The sequence below is a fragment of the Bison bison genome, unplaced genomic scaffold (assembly GCF_000754665.1).
Source record: "Bison bison bison isolate TAMUID 2011002044 unplaced genomic scaffold, Bison_UMD1.0 scf7180017864516, whole genome shotgun sequence".
Classification (NCBI taxonomy): Eukaryota; Metazoa; Chordata; class Mammalia; order Artiodactyla; family Bovidae; genus Bison; species Bison bison.
Genome location: NW_011495069.1, coordinates 1,982,129 through 2,001,526, shown reverse-complemented (window position 1 = coordinate 2,001,526; position 19,398 = coordinate 1,982,129). Strand labels below are relative to the sequence as shown.

At 48.2% G+C, this 19,398-nt stretch overlaps 1 protein-coding gene across 1 annotated transcript in view; it reads left to right on the top strand.

Annotated features, from left to right (window-relative positions):
* The window catches only part of UBR4 (ubiquitin protein ligase E3 component n-recognin 4), a 129,462-nt gene that overhangs the window by 31,517 nt on the left and 78,547 nt on the right, over nt 1–19,398 (top strand). Inside the window, 21 exon segments of the mRNA XM_010830224.1 lie at nt 371–553; nt 694–816; nt 912–1,141; nt 2,534–2,655; nt 3,640–3,737; nt 5,266–5,423; nt 6,174–6,383; nt 8,599–8,700; nt 9,009–9,109; nt 9,356–9,554; nt 9,932–10,120; nt 10,540–10,603; nt 12,317–12,508; nt 13,056–13,126; nt 13,214–13,361; nt 13,798–14,025; nt 14,675–14,845; nt 16,479–16,661; nt 17,502–17,660; nt 17,996–18,148; nt 18,601–18,828. Of these exon segments, the coding sequence (XP_010828526.1) occupies nt 371–553; nt 694–816; nt 912–1,141; nt 2,534–2,655; nt 3,640–3,737; nt 5,266–5,423; nt 6,174–6,383; nt 8,599–8,700; nt 9,009–9,109; nt 9,356–9,554; nt 9,932–10,120; nt 10,540–10,603; nt 12,317–12,508; nt 13,056–13,126; nt 13,214–13,361; nt 13,798–14,025; nt 14,675–14,845; nt 16,479–16,661; nt 17,502–17,660; nt 17,996–18,148; nt 18,601–18,828 (3,312 nt within the window).

Genomic DNA, 19,398 nt, shown 5'->3' with positions numbered 1-19,398 from the left:
AATTGCTTTCTTGGCCTGTGAAATGTACAGAATGTGGGACAGATTTTATATGTATGTAAAAAGTGTGTTTTACCCTTTTCTGCTTTGGGTATATTCCCTGGGAAGACCCAGTGAGCTGACTTAAGAGCCAAATCTCAGTTGAAAATTGGGACTGCACCCTGTTCTGCTTTAAAAATTATATTGATATTTGGATCAGTTTTTATTGTTAGGGAGATCTTGAAAGAGTAAAGTCGCTTAGTGGTGTCCGCATCTTTGCAACCCCATGGACTGGTAGCCTACCAGGCTCCTCCATCCATGGGATCTCCATGGGAGATCTTGAGGCAGTACCAAAAGCTCCTGCCTCTGAGATTGCTGTTTTTGCTTCTTGTAGGAAGCCTGTGCCCTTCAATATTACTTCTTGATACTGTGGAGGATCCTGGGCATTTTGCCACCATCGAAAACTTACTTGAACCAGTTGGCCATGAACTCGCCAGAGATGAGTGAATGTGACATCCTGCACACCCTGCGGTGGTCGTCCCGCCTCCGGATCAGTTCCTATGTCAACTGGATAAAGGTACCGCTGAGCCTGCTGCTGTGGGGTAGTCAGTCAGCAGGGTCTAATTCGGGAAACTTAATTTAAGTTTAAGGCTGAGGGGGACGCCTCAGACCCTGCCTGTTTTGCTCTCCTGAACACTTTTTTCTTGCTGTAAATAGGACCACCTTATCAAACAGGGAATGAAGGCTGAACATGCTGGTTCTCTCCTAGAACTGGCATCTAGCAAGTGCAGCTCCGTGAAATATGATGTTGACATTGTAGAGGAGTACTTTGCCCGACAGGTATGTGAGTTTGGGGTCCGTAACGACAGAACTTGGCTTATGCTGCGGGGTTTTTTTTTGCCACAACTAACTAAGATCTTGGGTATCTTTTAAAGATCTCGTCCTTCTGTAGCATCGACTGTACCACCATCTTGCAGCTGCATGAAATTCCCAGCCTGCAGTCCATCTACACCCTGGACGCTGCTGTCTCCAAGGTCCAGGTCTCTCTGGACGAGCACTTCTCTAAGGTGGCCGCCGAGACCGACCCACAGAAGTCCTCTGAGGTCACCAAGAACCTGCTGCCCGCCACGCTGCAGCTCATTGACACCTACGCCTCTTTCACCAGGTGGGCGGGCCATCTGCCCAGAGATGTCGGAGATGGGGAAAGTAAATGCTTGGGTGGTTTACTTTCCTGTGTAAATATTTTCTAGCATTTTTCTTGTATGGTGCAGAGAGGTAATGCAGTTTTTCCAAACACTATATTTCCCGTTATTCACTGAGGTGAAGCTCTTTAAACCTCACGGGACATAGGCAGAGAAGACATTTTCTTACTATTTATCTGTTTGGCTGGGTCGGGTCGGGTCTTAGTTGCAGCCCTCGGGGTCGTCCTGTGTCATGGGGGGTCTTTTGCTGCAGCCTGCGGGCTCCCCACTTGCAGCGTGTGGGCTCTCTGGTTGTGGTGCAGGGCTTAGTTGCCCTTTGCCACGTGGGGTCTTAGTTCCCTGACCAGGGATCAAACCCTCGTCTCTTGCATTGCCAGGCAGATTCTTAACCACTAGACCACCAGGGACTTTGAAATCCTGAGAAAAACCTTTTCTTAATGAGTTAGAGAGTATTTTGAAACCCAGTCCTTCTATAATAAACATTGCAAATTGCACACCCTGTGGACTTCCTTTGTTTGTTTTGCATAGTGTTTAAATATTTTAGAATTCACTTTCAGTGCATAAAAATCGGTAGTTTATTCTCCATTCACAAGACGTCTGGCTTTTCTTCCATTGGAAGGACTGGCAAAACTGCCTGTCTCCCGTGTGACGGAGCACACCGCTGCTGAGGACTGGCTCCTTCTCCTTTGCTGTTCTGACCCGGCCCCTTTTCGCTCGCTTACTTTTTCTGGTCCCTGGAGGATTTCACTCTTCAGTTCCTGTTTTATGGGACGTTGTTGCTGAAAGGGACTTGGATCATTGTAAAACTTAACGTGTCTTTTAGTGTGAATGCCTTGCAGTAGACAGAAGACTGTTGCTTGAGGCAAAATTTTTGGACGGATGTGAGCAGTAAACTTGAGTAGCAGCAATGAGTGCGCACTATGGGCCAGTTAGGTTTTCGGGCCTGGTGGGTTCAGCAGTTAGCAACGCTGTGAGTCACTGCCCTTTGAGAGTGTCTAGGCTGTAATCGGCCCATTCCTGATATTACACGTTCCCGGGCAGATAACTTTGGGAAGTGTTGTTTGTTTGTTTAAGAAAAATACTTCTCAGAGCCTGTGATATGTACAGTGCCTGAGGCCAGGACAAGTAGGGTAGATAATGTTTTGTGAGCATTTCCAAGGATGGCATGTTCTTTGGGAAGTAATTACCCTTTGGCATTCTTAGGAGACCCAAAGGGGCAGGCACTGGCAGCTGCCCTTAGAGGATCAGGAAACGGAGCTGCAGGTCTTCCATTTGCCTGGGGTTGCTTTTTTTTCCTAACCAGAATGTCACTAGGTTCCTTCAGCTTTGACATAGTTCCTTCTTTTTTCCTCCAGAGCCTATTTGCTACAGAACTTTAATGAGGAGGGATCCACTGAAAAGCCTTCCCAGGAGAAGCTGCACGGCTTTGCTGCTGTTTTGGCCATTGGCTCTAGTAGGTGCAAGGCGAACACTCTGGGTAAGTGAGCGAGCTTCTGGATAAGACTGCAGACCGCTGTGGCTGGTAGTGCTGTTTCTCCCTTGCTGCCTGTTTACTGCATTTACCATTTATTGGGATCTTCCTGTGTGTCGAGCACTGACATAGGTTTATCTGTTCTGATCTTTGCAGTAATCCTGTGAGGTAAGTTTTATCATCATCCTCCATTACTCATTAGGAAACTGAGACTTAGGTTATTTGCCCATATCCTACATTTTGCAAGTGGCAGAGCTGGAATCCAAGCCAAGATTAGTTGGTTCCAAGGTGTTAAGCTCTTTGACTGTTGGAAAGATCTTTGTTCTCCTTTCCATTTATAGACATTAGGAAGACTATTGAGCTACTGCTTCATGCTTGGGAAAACTTCTTCCTTGTGTTAGGAATGGTCTGGTAGAAATTTGGGATGGGAAATCAGAAGGACTTGAGCAGGATTGGCGTTAAGTGTAACAGTTATCCTTTAAAATGTACAAGCATTTGTATATTCCTGCATTTCACGGTTTAAGTACCCTTTTAATGTTCAAATAGTCTCACTTGTAGAAATTTAATTTCATTACTTCGTTGACTACTGTTCTTGATGTGCATTAACGTTCCCTGCCCTCAGTATCTGTTTCGGAGAAAAGAGATGGAAGTGCTGCCTGTCCGTAGAGGGTCTAGATGTTGAATAGTGACTTGCAGTGACTTGCTGTCCCTTTGCATCTTTTTTCAGTTGTCTTCTTTACTCGCAAGGTTAGAAAGTGAATATGATGGGGAGTGAAAATCTTATAATTGAGATCGTTAGTTGTTAAGCAGTTAGTAGTTTCTTGGACATGGTGCCGCTATTCAAATATGCTTCTAAGCTCTCTTACTAATTATTTTGACAACCTGGGCTGTAGTGTGTTTCTCTCTGCATTGGGGTTGGCTTTTAAAATGCTGTGTGGTGTTCTCTCTCTCTCTCTCGTGGTGATTCCTTGTCCTTTCTGTTGCCTCCAGGTCCAACGCTGGTTCAGAATCTACCATCATCAGTTCAGACTGTGTGTGAATCCTGGAACAACATCAGCACCAACGAGTTTCCCAACATTGGGTCCTGGGTGAGTGTCCGTCTGCCCGGGAGTAGAACTTCGGAGCCCTGTTTGGTTTCTGTGTTCTGTTCGTATTCTTTAGGCTTAACTGGCTGCCAGGAGATCTTAACCTGCTGCAGTATTTGCTGTGGCTGAACCCGTAGTCAAGTCCTTGAATTACCCAGATGCTACTCGTGATCATTTTGCCAAGAATAAGAAGTATGTTATTGTGTTAGAGGATAACCACTTTATTACAGTGGAGTCTTGAGCAGTACAGGGCTGTGAACGGCATGTGCCCATTTACACACTATTGTTTTCACTAAGTCTGGGCTGCAGCACTAAATGATCTGTGGTTGGCTGAATCCACGGATGTGGAACTGCACGTATGGAGGGCTGACTGTAACGTTATACATGGGTTTTAGACTGCATGGGTGGTCAACACCCCAACCCCTGTGGTATTCGAGGGTCAACTGCTAGGACCTTCAGGTTCTTCATCTGTTAAATACTGGGAGGTGAAGATCAAGGATATTAAATATAAAGTGCCTAGCACATTCTCTGGCACGTGAATTGTCAGTAAATGTTAACTGTTTCCTTTCCCTTTTAGGTTATATGTCAAGAACCTGCTCCTTCTGTCATCATTTTATGGGGTAGCATTTAAGTTCTCTAGGCTTTCAGAAGACTGTTGTGTCTTCTGTCAGTTCCCTTGATCTTCCTGTGTGCTGCCCTCAGGTTAACCTCTGTTAACAGATTATTGTCTTATTACAGTTCTTGGGAAAAACAAGTGTTATAATCTTATTATCCTTGCTTTGTAATTGTGACCTCTATTTACATCACCCGGAGCTGTAGTGCAAGGATAATTAAGATATTTGTAATGGGGAACCAGATACATTGTGAAATCCTGATCTTTCCCAGTTATTAGAGGCAAACAAGCATAGTTTTAATATTAAATATAATATATCCTAATTATTTGAAAAGTGGTATTGGGTGTCTTAAACTTTGTAGTAACTAAATTTTAGCTCAACTTTAACTTTTCTGTTTAAAAGACCTTATCTCCTTGTGGCCGTGTCAGCTGCCCCTTGCTGTGTGGGCTTCCCTCTAGTTGCAGCGAGGGGGACGGCCCTTTGTTGCGGCGCGCAGGCTCCTCATTGCGGTCACTTTGATGGAGTGATGGAGCGGGCTCTAGGGCACGCGGGCCTCAGGAGCTGGGGTTCCCAGGCCCTCGAGCACAGGCTCAGTAGTGGCACCGCACGGGCCGAGCTGCTCCAGGGCGTGTGGGGCCCTCCTGGACTAGGGGTCGAACCAGTGTGCGCTGTACCGCGAGGCGGACACTAAGCCGCTGAGCCGCCAGTGGTTTAAGATTTTAACTCAACTTGTACTAACTAAAATGTGCTAACTGCTTCCTTCACTCCACTCCACTCTCCTTCCCGGGGTGACTCAGTGTATACTGAATAGAGTCCTAGTCTATGAACCCCAGTGGGGCCTTGGATTTTCTCTTTGCTCGTGTAAGCATCTGGAGACGGGTGGTCTCTCCATTTATGTCTGCTTTGCCTCCTTGCAGCGCAACGCCTTCGCCAATGACACCGTCCCTTCCGAGAGCTACATCAGTGCTGTGCAGGCTGCCCACCTGGGGACGCTCTGTGGCCAGAGTCTGCCCCTGGCTGCATCCCTGAAGCACACGCTCCTCTCCCTGGTCAGGCTGACTGGAGACCTCATCGTGTGAGTACCAGCTGCATAGCCCTGCATGCTCTCCAGGCCTGTGCTCTGTCATAGCCGCAGGAAGACGGTGAGAGTTACGTTAACTGCAGGATAGTGCTGCTTGTGCCTGCTTCTGCAGCAGAGAGCGCCTGGGCTTTAGAGTGTGAGTGTCTCCGTGGAAGGGTTTTGAACGTAGATGTGGAGGGCTCCAGAGGACCTCCCCCTCTTTATGTGTAGTGTGTTTCAGAAAAAGCACGCTGGCTTTAAATCATATTGTGACGTGGAGGTGCTCTGGGTTTAAGTTTCCACATGACGATGACGTATTTGAAGTCATGCTTCTCCAGGTTCATGTGGAACTTAGATACTGCCGCCGTGGGGACTAGGGCAGGCTTCCGGTACATAGATCACGAGTAAAGTCCTGTATCTCATTGCCTTAAAAGTGATCCAGATTCCTGCCAGTTCTTCTAGAAAGGTTGTCTTAGAGGGTTACTAGCTTAGGTTGCAGTAAATTTTCTTTTCTGAATATTACAGAATACATCTTATGTAATTAATTTAACATTTTAATAAGTTGATTTTGCAAATGGAAATGATTTTAACTTCTGATACAGTGATGAGAAAGGAGACCATGAAGTTGCATGACTGTGCCTGTTTGAAAAACAACTGTCCAAGGAAAAAAGCCCTTCCCAATACATGATTGGCTTGCCCTCTCCTCCCCTTGCAGCTGTTCAGAGGAGTATATTCACTGATTTGATTCTGTTTTCTTTGCTGAAGTTGGTCCGATGAGATGAACCCGCCACAGGTAATCCGGACACTGCTCCCCCTTCTTCTGGAGTCGAGCACTGAGAGTGTGGCTGAGATCAGTAGCAACTCCCTGGAGCGTGTCCTGGGCCCCGCGGAGTCTGATGAGTTCTTGGCTCGTGTGTATGAGAAGCTCATCACTGGCTGCTACAACATTCTGGCCAACCACGCGGATCCCAATAGGTGAGCCCGCCTGGGGAGCAGCGTCCGCTTCCTGTGACCGCCTGCTGCTCTCAGTGAGATACACCAGCACTTGCTTCTCTCTCATTCATTAACAGCCTACGATTGTGCCTTTTTAAAAATTTAATTCTGGTTCTGCTGGTTGCACTGGGTCTTCGCTGCTGCGCATGGGCTTTGGTGTGAGGACTTCTGTTGCGGTGACGTCTCGCTGTGGAGCGCGGGGATTTCAGGAGCTGTGTCTCTCAGGCTTAGTTGGCCCGAGGGATGTGGGACCTTAGTGCCCAGACCAGGGACTGAGCACGTGCTCCCTGCGTTGGCAGGTGCCTCCTTACCCCGGGGCCACCAGCGAGGTCCCTGTTGTGCTTTTTAACAGAAAGTTCTGTGCTTGTGTGCGTCTTGCATTCTTGAGGACACATAGGAAGACTTGTTTGGAATCCTCTTCTGTGATTCATTCTTAGGGATGAGTGTGCTGTCCTGGATGTGGTACTAGTAGTCTGCAAAGGAGCTTGATGCAGTTTCTAACATTTTTGTGACTGTGCGTGTGAGATAGGTGTTCTGTGGCGTAAAGGTGATCTCATTGCGTTGTTTGACCATGCTGGCCATGTTGATGTAGGCGAGTCTTAAAAGAGCAGTTGAGTAAGTTAGTTTTATCCCACTGAGAACTATAAAGATGAAGGGTGCCAGGAATTGTGATTTCCCGCCTTCTTCTTGTCCAGCAGTCCAGGTTTTCGTGAGGGACTGTTTTTTTTCCTCTCTCCCCACTTCTCTTTTGTCACCCCTCCCCGCCTGCCAAGGCAGGAGACGTGGATTCGATCCCTGGGTCAGGAAGCTCCCCTGGAGGAGGACATGGCAACCCACTCCAGTGCTCTTGCCTGGAGAATCCCCTGGACAGAGGAGCCCAGCGGGCTGCAGCCCATGGGCTCGCAGAGAAAAGTGACGTAGCATGCCTGCACGTCGCACTTCCTTTACGCCCTCTCTCCACCTCCAGTCCTCCCCTCCTTTCCCTCCTCTTCCTGATAGTTTGAGATAACAGCTCTGCTTCTTTGAACTCTTAGCTACTGACTACATCACTTATTTTAGATTTTAGGAATTTTTTGTTTTATTGCAGTTTTAATTCCTCATTTATTTAGCACCTGCTGTATGCTTACTCCTTGGAAGGAAAGTTATGACCAACCTAGATAGCATATTCAAAAGCAGAGACTACTTTGTCAACAAAGGTCCGTCTAGTCAAGGCTATGGTTTTTCCAGTAGTCATGTATGGATGTGAGAGTTGGACTATGAAGAAGGCTGAGCGCCGAAGAATTGATGCTTTTGAACTGTGGTGTTGGAGAAGACCCTTGAGAATCCCTTGGACTGCAAGGAGATCCAACCAGTCCATTCTGAAGGAGATCAGCCCTGGGATTTCTTTGGAAGGAATGATGCTAAAGCTGAAACTCCAGTACTTTGTCCACCTCATGCAAAGAGTTGACTCATTGGAAAAGACTCTGATGCTGGGAGGGATTGGGGGCAGGAGGAGAAGGGGACAACAGAGGATGAGATGGCTGGATGCCATCACCTACTCGATGGACCTGAGTTTGAGTGAACTCCGGGAGTTGGTGATGGACAGGGAGGCCTGGCGTGCTGCGGTTCATGGGGTCGCAAAGAATTGGACACGACTGAGCGACTGAACTGAACTGAACTGTATGCCAGGGTTTATGCCAAGCTTTGACAAAACAAAACTAAATATTGCCCTCAAGGTGTAGCCGTAAATAGACTTAGGACTTTTTTTTAATAGTTTAAAATTGGGTTTTTAAAAATACATTTTAAAACTGTATTTTCGGCTCTGCTGGGTCTTCACCGCTGCGTGGACTTCTCTGGTTGCGGGGTCAGGGCTGCTCCCTGCTTGTGGTGCGTGGGCTCCTCCGTGTGGCGGCTTCTCCTGTTGGGGCATAGGATCCAGGGTGCTCGGGCTTCAGCACTTGCGGCCTGTGGGCTTAGGAGTCGCACCTGCTGGGCTCCAGAGCACAAGCTTAATGGTTGTTGCTCATGGGCTGAGTTGTCCCATGGCAGGTGGGGTCTTCCCGGACCAGGGATTGAACCCGTGTCCCCTGCATCGGCAGGCAGGTTCTTTATCACTAAGCCACCAGGGAAAGCCGTAGACTTCTGAATTGTTAAAGGTAGTATTAGGACTTCGAAACAGCCCTTGTTTCTATAGTTGATTTTTCTTTTGGATTTTCAGTGGACTTGATGAATCCATCTTAGAGGAATGTCTCCAGTATTTGGAAAAGCAACTGGAAAGCAGCCAGGCTCGGAAAGCTATGGAGGACTTTTTCTCTGACAGGTGAGCTATGTTGCGTTCTCCTCAGTGCGGATTTCTGAATGCCTTCCAGAAGCAAGGACTGTGTTGACCTGGTTGTTCTCTCAGGAAATACAAAAGCTTGCTTAGATGTTTGTACTTCCAGGAGGACTGGTTAACTGCTGGCGCCTTGAGGTTATTGGTGAAGGGGGTTGTTTTTGATTCACTGGCATTGTTGACTCACAAGTGATCAGTTCTCCTAGAGGGGATGAGATTGTGAGGAAATAGAAAAGGATGCTTTTTATGTGACACTTAACATGATTCTTCGATTTTTTTCCCCTCCTGCCTTTCAGTGGAGAACTCGTGCAGATCATGATGGCAACAGCCAATGAGAACCTCTCTGCTAAATTCTGTAACCGAGTTTTGAAATTCTTCACCAAACTCTTCCAGCTGAGTGAGTGACAGCTTTTAATAATCTTCTTAGGGGAACTTTGATGTCCAGTTAATGACTGTGCCTATCTTCTCCCCGAGTGTAACTACAGCAGAGGAATGCTAACAAGTGGAGAGAATTCCTCAGAGAAAGTTTGGAAGGAAGTCGAAGGCTTGCTTGGAGCCTTTCCCCCTTCCCTGGCTCATGGTCTGGGCCTCTTGCCTCCCCTCGCCCTCCTTCACTGACCGTCGCCTCTCGCTCTGTCCCCAGCTGAGAAGAGCCCTAACCCAAGCCTCCTGCATCTCTGCGGCTCCCTGGCCCAGCTGGCTTGCGTGGAGCCTGCGCGTCTCCAGGCATGGCTCACCCGCATGACTGCATCACCCCCCAAAGATTCCGATCAGCTGGACGTGATCCAAGAGAACAGGCAGCTGCTGCAGTTGCTGACCACCTACATTGTTCGGGAAAACAGGTAGAGCACCTGTGTTCATATCACGCGTTCCGACAGCCCCAGCAACAGGGCAAGAGCGTTTGCAGCTGTGTTTCCTTCAGCCTCAGTCCTGAAGCATTTGCAGCGATCCCGTAGCTCCCTCTCAGTAGACTTAAGGAATCTAGCATATCTCCTTGATTTTTCCCCTGAAAAAACTTTTGCAGTGGCTTCGTCTGTCAGTTGTAACACGTGTGATCGCTTTATGGTCTAGTAGTCCAAGTGCACAACTTGGCTTAGTGTGTTTGATCATGCATTTAATGCTTAATTTTAAACGCCTCTTAGAAATTCTAAATTCTTACAAATTTAATACTGCTGATTCTTACTGAATATTTACCAGTGTGATGTTTCTTTTCTACCAGTCAAGTTGGGGAAGGTGTGTGTGCTGTGCTTTTGGGCACCTTGATCCCCATGGCAACAGAGATGCTGGCCAACGGTGATGGGACCGGTTTCCCTGAACTCATGGTTGTCATGGCCACCCTGGCCGGTGCAGGTCAAGGTGCTGGCCATCTTCAGCTTCATAATGCTGCTGTGGACTGGCTGAGTAGATGGTAAGAGGATGAAATGGGAGGATCGAATCTGTAGTTTACACCATTGCTCTTAAGGGGGATAATTAATTGCAGGCTATTTTTTTGTAGCTCAGAGTAAGTTTAAAAGAAACTTGAAGCTCTGTCTTTTTATTGGGATTATTCACTGTAGATTCAATCAGTTCAAATTCAGTTTGGATTTAATCTCTACTCTTTTATTAGTAGAGTTTCTTGTTCATTATTCCTAGGACAAGTCTTGGGAAAGTGTACCAACTATCTCTGATAGGAACAGAACCCCCTAATCGCTGATGACCCACATAATTTCCAAAGAATGCCTTTTGTTCACTTTGTCTACAAATTGATGCAAGATACATGGAAATGCTTCCCTTCTTTGGTTCCTTAGATGATTTTGTGTCCCATCCCCCCCCTTTTTTATTTGACAGCAAGAAATATCTGTCACAGAAGAATGTGGTTGAAAAACTGAATGCCAATGTAATGCACGGAAAGGTAAGGAGAGTGAGGGGAGCGATGGGTCCTGTCTTTGTGGCCGGGTGGAGGGAAGTCCCTTTCCTGTTGGTTTCTGTCCCTGGCTCCCCTGCAGAGGGGAAGGCCTAGGATCTCAAAGACCTCGAAGCGTGTCATCACCAAGTGCACGCCCACAGGCCTCTTCCTGGGGGCAAGAAGTGGTCTGGAGGAAATGTTCTGTGAAACAGACATCCAACAGAATCCTTCTGAAAACAGTGAATTACTGCTGTGTTTAGCTATTGGTATTCTCTGGGAAATTGTCTGCTGCTCCTGCATTGGGATTGTGTGCTCTGAGTGTCAGACACAGGTTCCCGTTTACTTCTTCAGCGCCAGTCCAGATGCTAGAATCGTTTATGTTATTTGGAGGTTCAGGCCACTGTGCTGAGAAAAAGGGTGGCAACTGGCAGAAATCTTGCATTTGAACATTTTCTCCCTCTACCCAACCTGCGAGCCTGTCATTGTCGCTAATTTAAATGTTTTTCACTAATGGTTAAAAAAATGATTATGGCAGGGAAAAAAGCCAATGAGAGGTTACTCATACTTTAATACAATCTTTTTATCTTTTTTCTTGAGGTATAATTGACACAGATATTAGTTTCAGGTTTACAGCATAGTGATCTGACATTTGTCTATATTGCAAAATGATCACAGTCTAGTTAATATCCATCACCATACATAGTTAAATTTTTTTTCTTATAATGAGGACTTTTAAGACCTGCTCTCTTGGCGACTTTCAGATGTGCATACATTAGTATTAACTCTGGTCACCATGCTTGACATTTCATCTCCATGGCTTACTTATTTTATAACTGGAAGTTTGTATCTGTTGACTCACATCACCCACTTCACTGAATCACCCTCCTACCCCCTGCCTCTGGTACCACCACTCTGTTCTCTGTATCAATCTAGTTTTTTCTTGAGTGATTTTTGTGTCTATCTCAACTTTATTTTCCTGGTTTACATTGTACTTCATTTTCTAAGGTTTTTAAATATATATACATTTATTTAGCTGTGCTGGGCCCTTGTAGCTGCTTGGGCGTTCTCTCGTCACTGCGAGCAGGGGCTGCGCTCTAGTACCGTTGGGCTCTCTTGTTGTGGAACCTGGGCCCCAGGGCTCGAGCGCTTCAGTAACTGCAGCTCCCAGGCTCTAGAGCGCAGGCTCAGTAGTTGTGGCCCATGGGCTTCATTGCCTCGTGGCTTGTGGGATCTTCCTGGATCAGGGATCAAACCCACGTCTGTTGTGTTGGCAGGTGGATTCTTTACCACTGAACCACCAGGGAAGCCCTATTTTATGATTTTTTAAAGAGTTGTCTTTGTGCTTAAAGGATGAATCATACTGATTCAGTACAGTTTCTTTAATTTTTAAAGTTTTTAAATTTTTTGGTTACCCCATGCAGCATATAGACTCTTAGTTCCCTGACCAGAGATCAGACCTGCATCCTTTGCCTTGGAAGTGCTGAATCCTAAACCACTGGCCCCCAGGGAAGTCCCCGTGCAGTTTATTGGCCAGCCACTTGCTGTTGTAGTGCGAAGAGCTAAGGAAATAGATAATTAAAACATGTTATTTTTCTTCTCTGTTTTTTGTGCTGTTCCTTTGATCTTGAGCTTTATCGGAAAAAGCGTGAGAAAACACAATTTGCATGATAATGGAATGTGGAGAACTGACCTTTCATGGTGTGGTGGTCTTCTTTATAGCACGTGATGGTCCTAGAGTGCACATGCCATATTATGTCTTACTTGGCTGATGTCACCAATGCCCTGAGCCAGAGTAACGGGCAAGGCCCGAGTCACCTGTCTGTGGATGGGGAAGAGCGGGCGATCGAGGTGGACTCTGACTGGGTGGAGGAGCTGGCGGTGGAAGAGGAAGACTCCCAGGCCGAGGATTCAGTAAGTGAGGTCACCACCACAGTCATGGCTGACCGCCACTTGCAGAGCTCACGTTAACAGGCCTTTGGCCTTCTTTTTTAGCTCCTGTGAGCTTCAAGACTTTGCCCAGTCCTTGTTGCTTATTCATAGCTTTCATGATTAATGCCAGGCTGATTCTCCAGGCCTGCAGAACAAGTGGTAGGACTCTACCTCCTAGAGGAAGGACCCTTAAATAAGCCTGGGCCTTCTCCCATCTGGAGGCACGTGTCCTGCAGTTCCAACTGGCTGTTGCATCCAAAATGGAGTTTCAGAGACGAGAGTTTTTCAGGGGGATGGTGTGAGCTGTGTTGTAGAGAAAGCGTAAGGTTTATTTTTTTTCTTAGCCACAAAACCTTAAGGTCTTATCTGAAATTACATCACATTTATAGCCTGCAAGCTCTCTCCAACTGGAATATGTTTCTCCTAGTCATTTATGAAGTCAGTGGTTTATTTTCCATAGAGTGTGTTTTTGTGGGTGCCTGTGTGGAAGGATGTATTTCTGATTAAAAAAAATTTGTTATCTTTGAAGGATGAAGATTCCCTTTGCAATAAACTCTGCACTTTTACCATCACTCAGAAAGAATTCATGAACCAGCATTGGTAAGAGGAGTTTTTCCTTTTTGGTGGGGCTTTCCAGGTTGGTGTTGGGGACTTCCGGACTCACTGCCTGGCTCTTATTCTTTCCAGGTACCACTGTCACACTTGCAAAATGGTCGATGGGGTGGGCGTGTGCACGGTATGTGCCAAGGTGTGCCACAAGGATCATGAGATTTCCTACGCCAAGTATGGATCTTTCTTCTGTGACTGTGGAGCCAAAGAAGATGGCAGCTGTTTGGTGAGAGATTAGGACATTCTCTTGGCTCTAAAGGGTGACTTGTTAGGGATACAGATGTGTAAGCCAAACTGGGAACTTCCCACGTCACCCTCATGGTGTCCTGGGTCAAGGACCAAGTTCTGATTCTGTCAATGATCAGTTGCATAGTCATGGCCTAAACACTTCACTTAGAACTGGAACTTGCAGTATCCTTAGAGATCTTGCAGTTTTTTCAAAGACCTTACCCCTACCCCAATTTTAAGACCTGTCGTTATGAGTGGGTGAAGTGTTAGCTATTAGGTGAATACCACAAAGATTAGAATTCAGGCTTTTGGATATTCTTTAAATGGTTAGCCAGTCTCCCCTTTGAGTCAGATTTTTCCTCTGAGATCTTAGGCAGTATTTCATCTGCACTTGTGACAAGAAAGTGGGGGCCTGTGACATTTCCTGTCCCTAGGCTTTGGTGAAGCGAACTCCCAGCAGTGGCATGAGCTCCACCATGAAGGAGTCAGCATTTCAGACTGAACCCAGGGTTTCAGAGAGTCTCGTGCGCCACACCAGCACCTCCCCGGCGGACAAGGCCAAGGTCACCATCAGCGACGGAAAGGTTGCTGACGAAGAGAAGCCCAAGAAGAGCAGCCTGTGCCGCACTGTGGAGGGCTGCCGGGAGGAGCTGCAGAACCAGGTGGGCCCTGGTGGGAGGAGCTGCAGAACCAGGTGGGCCCTGGTGGAGGAGCCGCAGAGCTGGGTGGGCTCCGGCGGCGCACAGCGTGGGAGCAGAGCGTGGAGCCTGGCACGGCGCCCTCCTTCCTGCCCCACCAGTGGTGGCTTTGTCCTCCAAGGCTGCTGATGTCCAGCACGTGAATAGCAGGCGTGTGTGTGGTCCATCCCTGCGTCATAGGGAGTGTGTGGCTGAGGAGTGTTTGGGGCTTTGTGTGAAGGTGGGTTTTAGTTGTGTGATGCCCCGGGGCAGCCTTTCTTGGTGCAGGCCCCTCATCTGCAGCACAGGGCACAGAAAGCGGTGGGTGGGTTGTTGGGTGGGGGTCGTCTCAGCCTCCCGAGGGGTGCATGCCTGGACGCGCTCTGGATGTCTCACTGCGCGGTGGGTGTGTGGAAGCAGTGCTCACCAGCAGGGGGCCCCTGGTGTAGTGACCCAGTCGCATGCTGACTGGAACCAAATCCAGCGCTCGGACAGAGTGAAGTGAGGGCTGGAACACACACTTGCAGTGAGGAAGCCGGGTCCTGGGTTCTGTAGGTCGCTACTGGCAACATGATGATGAGTGTGACCCGTTCTTTTTCTTTTTTTTTCACTTGTGTATTTGGATTTTTCTCAGGCCAATTTCTCCTTCGCTCCTCTCGTGTTAGACATGCTCAGTTTCCTCATGGATGCCATTCAGACCAACTTCCAGCAGGCGTCCGCAGTGGGGAGTAGCAGCCGGGCCCAGCAGGCCCTCCGGGAGCTGCACACAGTGGACAAGGCGGTCGAGATGACGGACCAGCTGATGGTGAGTGGTCAGCGTTGGGGCCAGGGGCACGCGGGAGCCAGCACATCCGCTGGGAAGCCAGAGGCGCTCGATGCTCCAAGATGCATCCTTAGAAAGTCACCTGTGGGCGTTCAGAGCCTAGACTGTAAGAACCTGTGACATCCAGTGTGAAAAACAGCATGTGGGGTACGTCTTCTCACGGAGGGAATCGGAGGTCACTTGGACCAACAGCGAATAAGTCTCCTTTTCAGTTCACGTAAATCTGTGAACCCCTGTGGGTGAGGAGTGACGTTTGGGGGCAATTTTAATAGCTAGGAATGTCTTCTGTATGTAAAATAGAAGACCTCCTTGTTGTGTCTTCTCCCTCGAGATTGACATTGCATGCAGAAGTAATGCTGTCCTCTTGGGCTTGGAGCCTGTTAGGTGTCTTCCTTTAGTTCTTGCTGTGACGTGGGTGCTGAATTCTAAGTCGTTGTCCACTGTACGCCTGCTGCCCGGCACTGACTGTAGGACTCCTGGGGTGGTCTGCTCAGCCTCTCAAGCAGCTGTGTAAAATCAAACGGTAGGACTTCTCTGGTGGACCAGTGAGTGAGAACCCGCCTGCCAAGGCAGTGAACGTGGCTTTGATCTCTGGTCTGGGAACTGCCATCCCCCATGTGGGAGCAACTAAGCCCATGTGCTGCAATTACCAAAGCCTGCAAGCCTAGAGCCCATGGTCTAGAACAGGAGAAGCCCTGTGGTGAGAAGCCCGAGTGCCGCAGCGGGAAGTAGCCCCTGTTCACAACTGGAGAAAGCCTGTGTGTGGCAGAGAAGATCCAGGGCAGCCAGCGTTAAAGCAGAAAGGAAACTTGCGCACTTCTGGAAGGATAGTGTAACAATGAGTGAGGTGCACGGATGGATCTCACAGGGTGACTGCTTACGGGCACTTGGTAGCACACACCCAGACAGACACACAGATATTCTGACGTTTTACCGAAAATCGGTCACCGCTGGGAATTCCCTAGGTTCCAGTCAGTCGGACTCTGTGCTTCCACTGCAGGGGGCCTGCGTTTAATCCCTGGTCAGGGAGCTAAGATTCTGCAGTGGCCAACCTCCCTCCCCTAAAAATCAGTCACAGTTTTAGAGCAGTGGTTTTAGACTTGCAGATATTAAAGATGAAGCTAGAAAAATATTGGGATGGTGTTGGTGATCCATAAGGTTGCTGACTTTTAATTTTATTGGGGTAAATCAATGAAAAAAAACACTATCATCATTATCATTTTATTTTTTAAAGGGCATTTTGGAATTCGTGGTGGTCCAGTGGTGAGGGTTCAGTGCTTTCCCTGTTGAGGGCCTGGGATCCATCCCCGGTTGGGGAACTGAGATCCCACAAACTGTGTGGCTTGGCCTAAAAAGAAAGACAGAGGCGCTTGTTAACACTTAAAAAAACCCAGCACTCACGTTAATTTAGTTCTGTGCAGCACTTACTGCATTGTTCTTATTGCACTGACGGTAATTTTGATGAATTAACTCTCCATGGATTAGGAATCGGAAACTGTTGCTCTTTAGTGAGTAAATTGCACATTATTTCAGTCATATGAACAGTGTGTGTATGAATCCACTTGGTCTATTTTGCCTTACTACTGCCTACTCTCTCTGCGTCCGTCTTTGCCAGGTTCCCACGTTAGGCTCCCAGGAAGGTGCCTTTGAGAACGTTCGGATGAATTACAGCGGAGACCAGGGTCAGACCATTCGCCAGCTGATTAGCGCCCACGTGCTCAGGAGGGTGGCTATGTGTGTGCTCTCCTCCCCTCACGGGCGCCGCCAGCACTTGGCTGTCAGCCACGAGAAAGGCAAGGTGGGTCCTCCAGTCCCCTCCCTCTCGTTTGAGATCGTGCTTGTCTGAGGTGCCGAGCAGAACACATAGGGGACAACACTCAGATTGGCCTGCCAGGAAAATGTCTGTTTTTCTGAATTCTAGCAAAGCTTCAGGGACAGATCTCAACAAGCTTTTCTGCTAGAACCCTGAGTTACTTTATTAGACTCAGAAGTAGTATGACTGGAACAGAGACTAAAGAGTCAATTCCCACTCTGTGAGTCAAACCCCTAGGCAAGGTACGGACTGGAGGTTTCCTAGGACAGTGTGGCTTGCAGTCTTTCTCAGGTTAGCCACGCTGGAGGACACAGTGGAGAGAGGAGAGTCTTCCTAGGAGGGCTCAGTGGTCCTTATTTAGTTCTTCCCTGCGCTCCCAGCCCTCCTGAAGACCCAAGGAAGTTTATGGAATTTTATAGAACAGGAGAAGTTAGAGTGTCTTAAGCTGTTCTGTTTTCCAGCATCTTCATTTGTTTTATCTTTACATTAAGTGAAAAAGAAACTAGAGATAAAAGTAGCTCTAACAGACTTTCAAAAACATTTTCGTAGAAAAACAAGAAGGGACAGTAGTATACGGGACCGTTGAGTGTCTTATGGACAGACTATGGAGTTGGCTTCTTTGGTCACCTCTAGAAAGAAGAAATGAAGGCATGCCATTCTTTAAGCCAGAGAAAATAGAGGCTGATACTGGTCTTGGGTTTTTGAAGAGACTTGCTCACAAAAACAGCCTCCAGATCAGTAGCTCTAGTGAAGGAGCTTTTGTTACTGCTGGTGTTCTCTGAGAGGAAGAGGGTTGAGAATAAATCGGTAATTATTCCCTGGCAGATCACTGTCCTCCAGCTCTCAGCTCTCCTGAAGCAAGCAGATTCCAGCAAAAGGAAGCTGACTCTGACCCGCCTGGCTTCTGCCCCGGTGCCCTTCACTGTGCTGAGCCTCACAGGGAATCCTTGCAAAGAGGACTACCTGGCCGTTTGTGGGCTGAAGGTAATCCTGATCCAGTTTGGTTCTTTTGAGCTATAGGTCACTGTGACCTTCTCTCCTGTTCTTAGCTCCACTTTCTCTTACTCATTGTTGAGATTGGAACTTAAAAGCCATTGGGAACACGAAAGAAGTCTCTTGAATTTCTTCCACGTCATCCAGATTTCTCTTCTATTGGAAATAAGCTTTGTGTGTTGACAGCTGAATGTGTTACTCGACAGTCTGAGTACTGTCTGGAGGCGGGGAATGCCGGGGAAGAAAAGGCAGTGTCAGACTCTGAAGTGAGTTAGCCTACTTTCCAGATCGCCTTTTAACCATTCTGTTCCTCCACCCATGTCCAGGACTGCCACGTGCTGACCTTCAGTAGCTCAGGCTCTGTTTCGGATCACTTGGTTTTGCACCCCCAGTTGGCCACAGGGAACTTCATCATCAAAGCCGTGTGGTTACCTGGTTCACAGACCGAGTTAGCGATCGTCACCGCAGACTTTGTCAAGGTATAGGTACAGCTCTTTGATTGTCTGGTCTTACGGTGGTTTTGCTTTTAAATTCAGAATGCATGGTCTCCATTACGTGTGCCAGCTTCTTTTAGACATGAAAAATTAAAAAATCCTAACGTTTCGTTACTTTCTGTCCTGTTGCTGAGCAGGAGCTGTGCGTGTATAGGTAATAGAGGATTGACCCTGGCTCAGTCTCTGCTGTACTCAGCACACCGCTCCTCATTGCTGTTCTCGGTATAGCGTTTGTTTCTGTGTCTCCTCGGCTCATTCCTTGAGAGAGAGTGGAGAGAGACCTTGTTTATCTTTGTGTGCTCAGCGCCTAGCACTGACGGGCGTGTGCTGAGTGGAGGAGCGCCCTCCCTCAGCCCTGCCGCTCCCTGCACGCATCGGGAGCGTGTGGGCCTGGGGCTGAGGTTGACCTCCCTCATCTGACCTCTCTTCTCTCGCAGGTTTATGACCTGTCGGTGGATGCCTTGAGTCCAGCCTTCTACTTTCTCCTGCCTAGCTCAAAGATAAGAGACGTTACCTTCCTCTTCAACGAGGAGGGGAAGAACATCATTGTTATAATGTCCTCGGCGGGGTACATCTATACGCAGCTCATGGAGGAGGCCAGCAGTGCCCAGCAGGGGCCCTTCTATGTCACCAACGTGCTGGAAGTCAACCACGAGGACCTGAAGGTTAGGGCACGCGGCGCCGCTTCCCCCCAGGCCGGGGCTCATCAGCCAGCGGCTCTCTTAGTGTCTCTCCTTTAACTTCTACTTGACCGCAAAGCTCTAGTTCTTAAGGGTTAGACTTGACGCTCCTTTATTCTCATAGTGTTTTTAGGATTTACCACGGGGGTCTCACGCTTAGAGAATGAGAGCCCTTAATTACGGTCTAGAGTGAATGACCAGGGGCGTCCTGGTGGTCCAGTGGTTGAGAATCCACCTGCCTGTGCAGGGGGCGTGGGTTTGATCCCCGTCTGGAAAGATTCACACGCCGTGGGGGCGCCAAGCCCACGAGCCGCAGTACTGAGCCTGCCGCTGCAGCTACTGAAGCCCGAGTGTCCAGAGCCTGTGGTCTGCAGCGAGACCTCACACTGCAGCTAGAGAGCAGCCCGTGTTCACAGTTAGAGGAAGCCTGCATGTATCGTTGAGGACCCAGCGCAGCCGGAAATCAAGCAAAGCACCCGAATACATTAAAAACAAACAAAATGAACGGCCGGCCGCGGTGAGCGCCAGCGCCCAGGCGGCCCGAGGACTTAACGC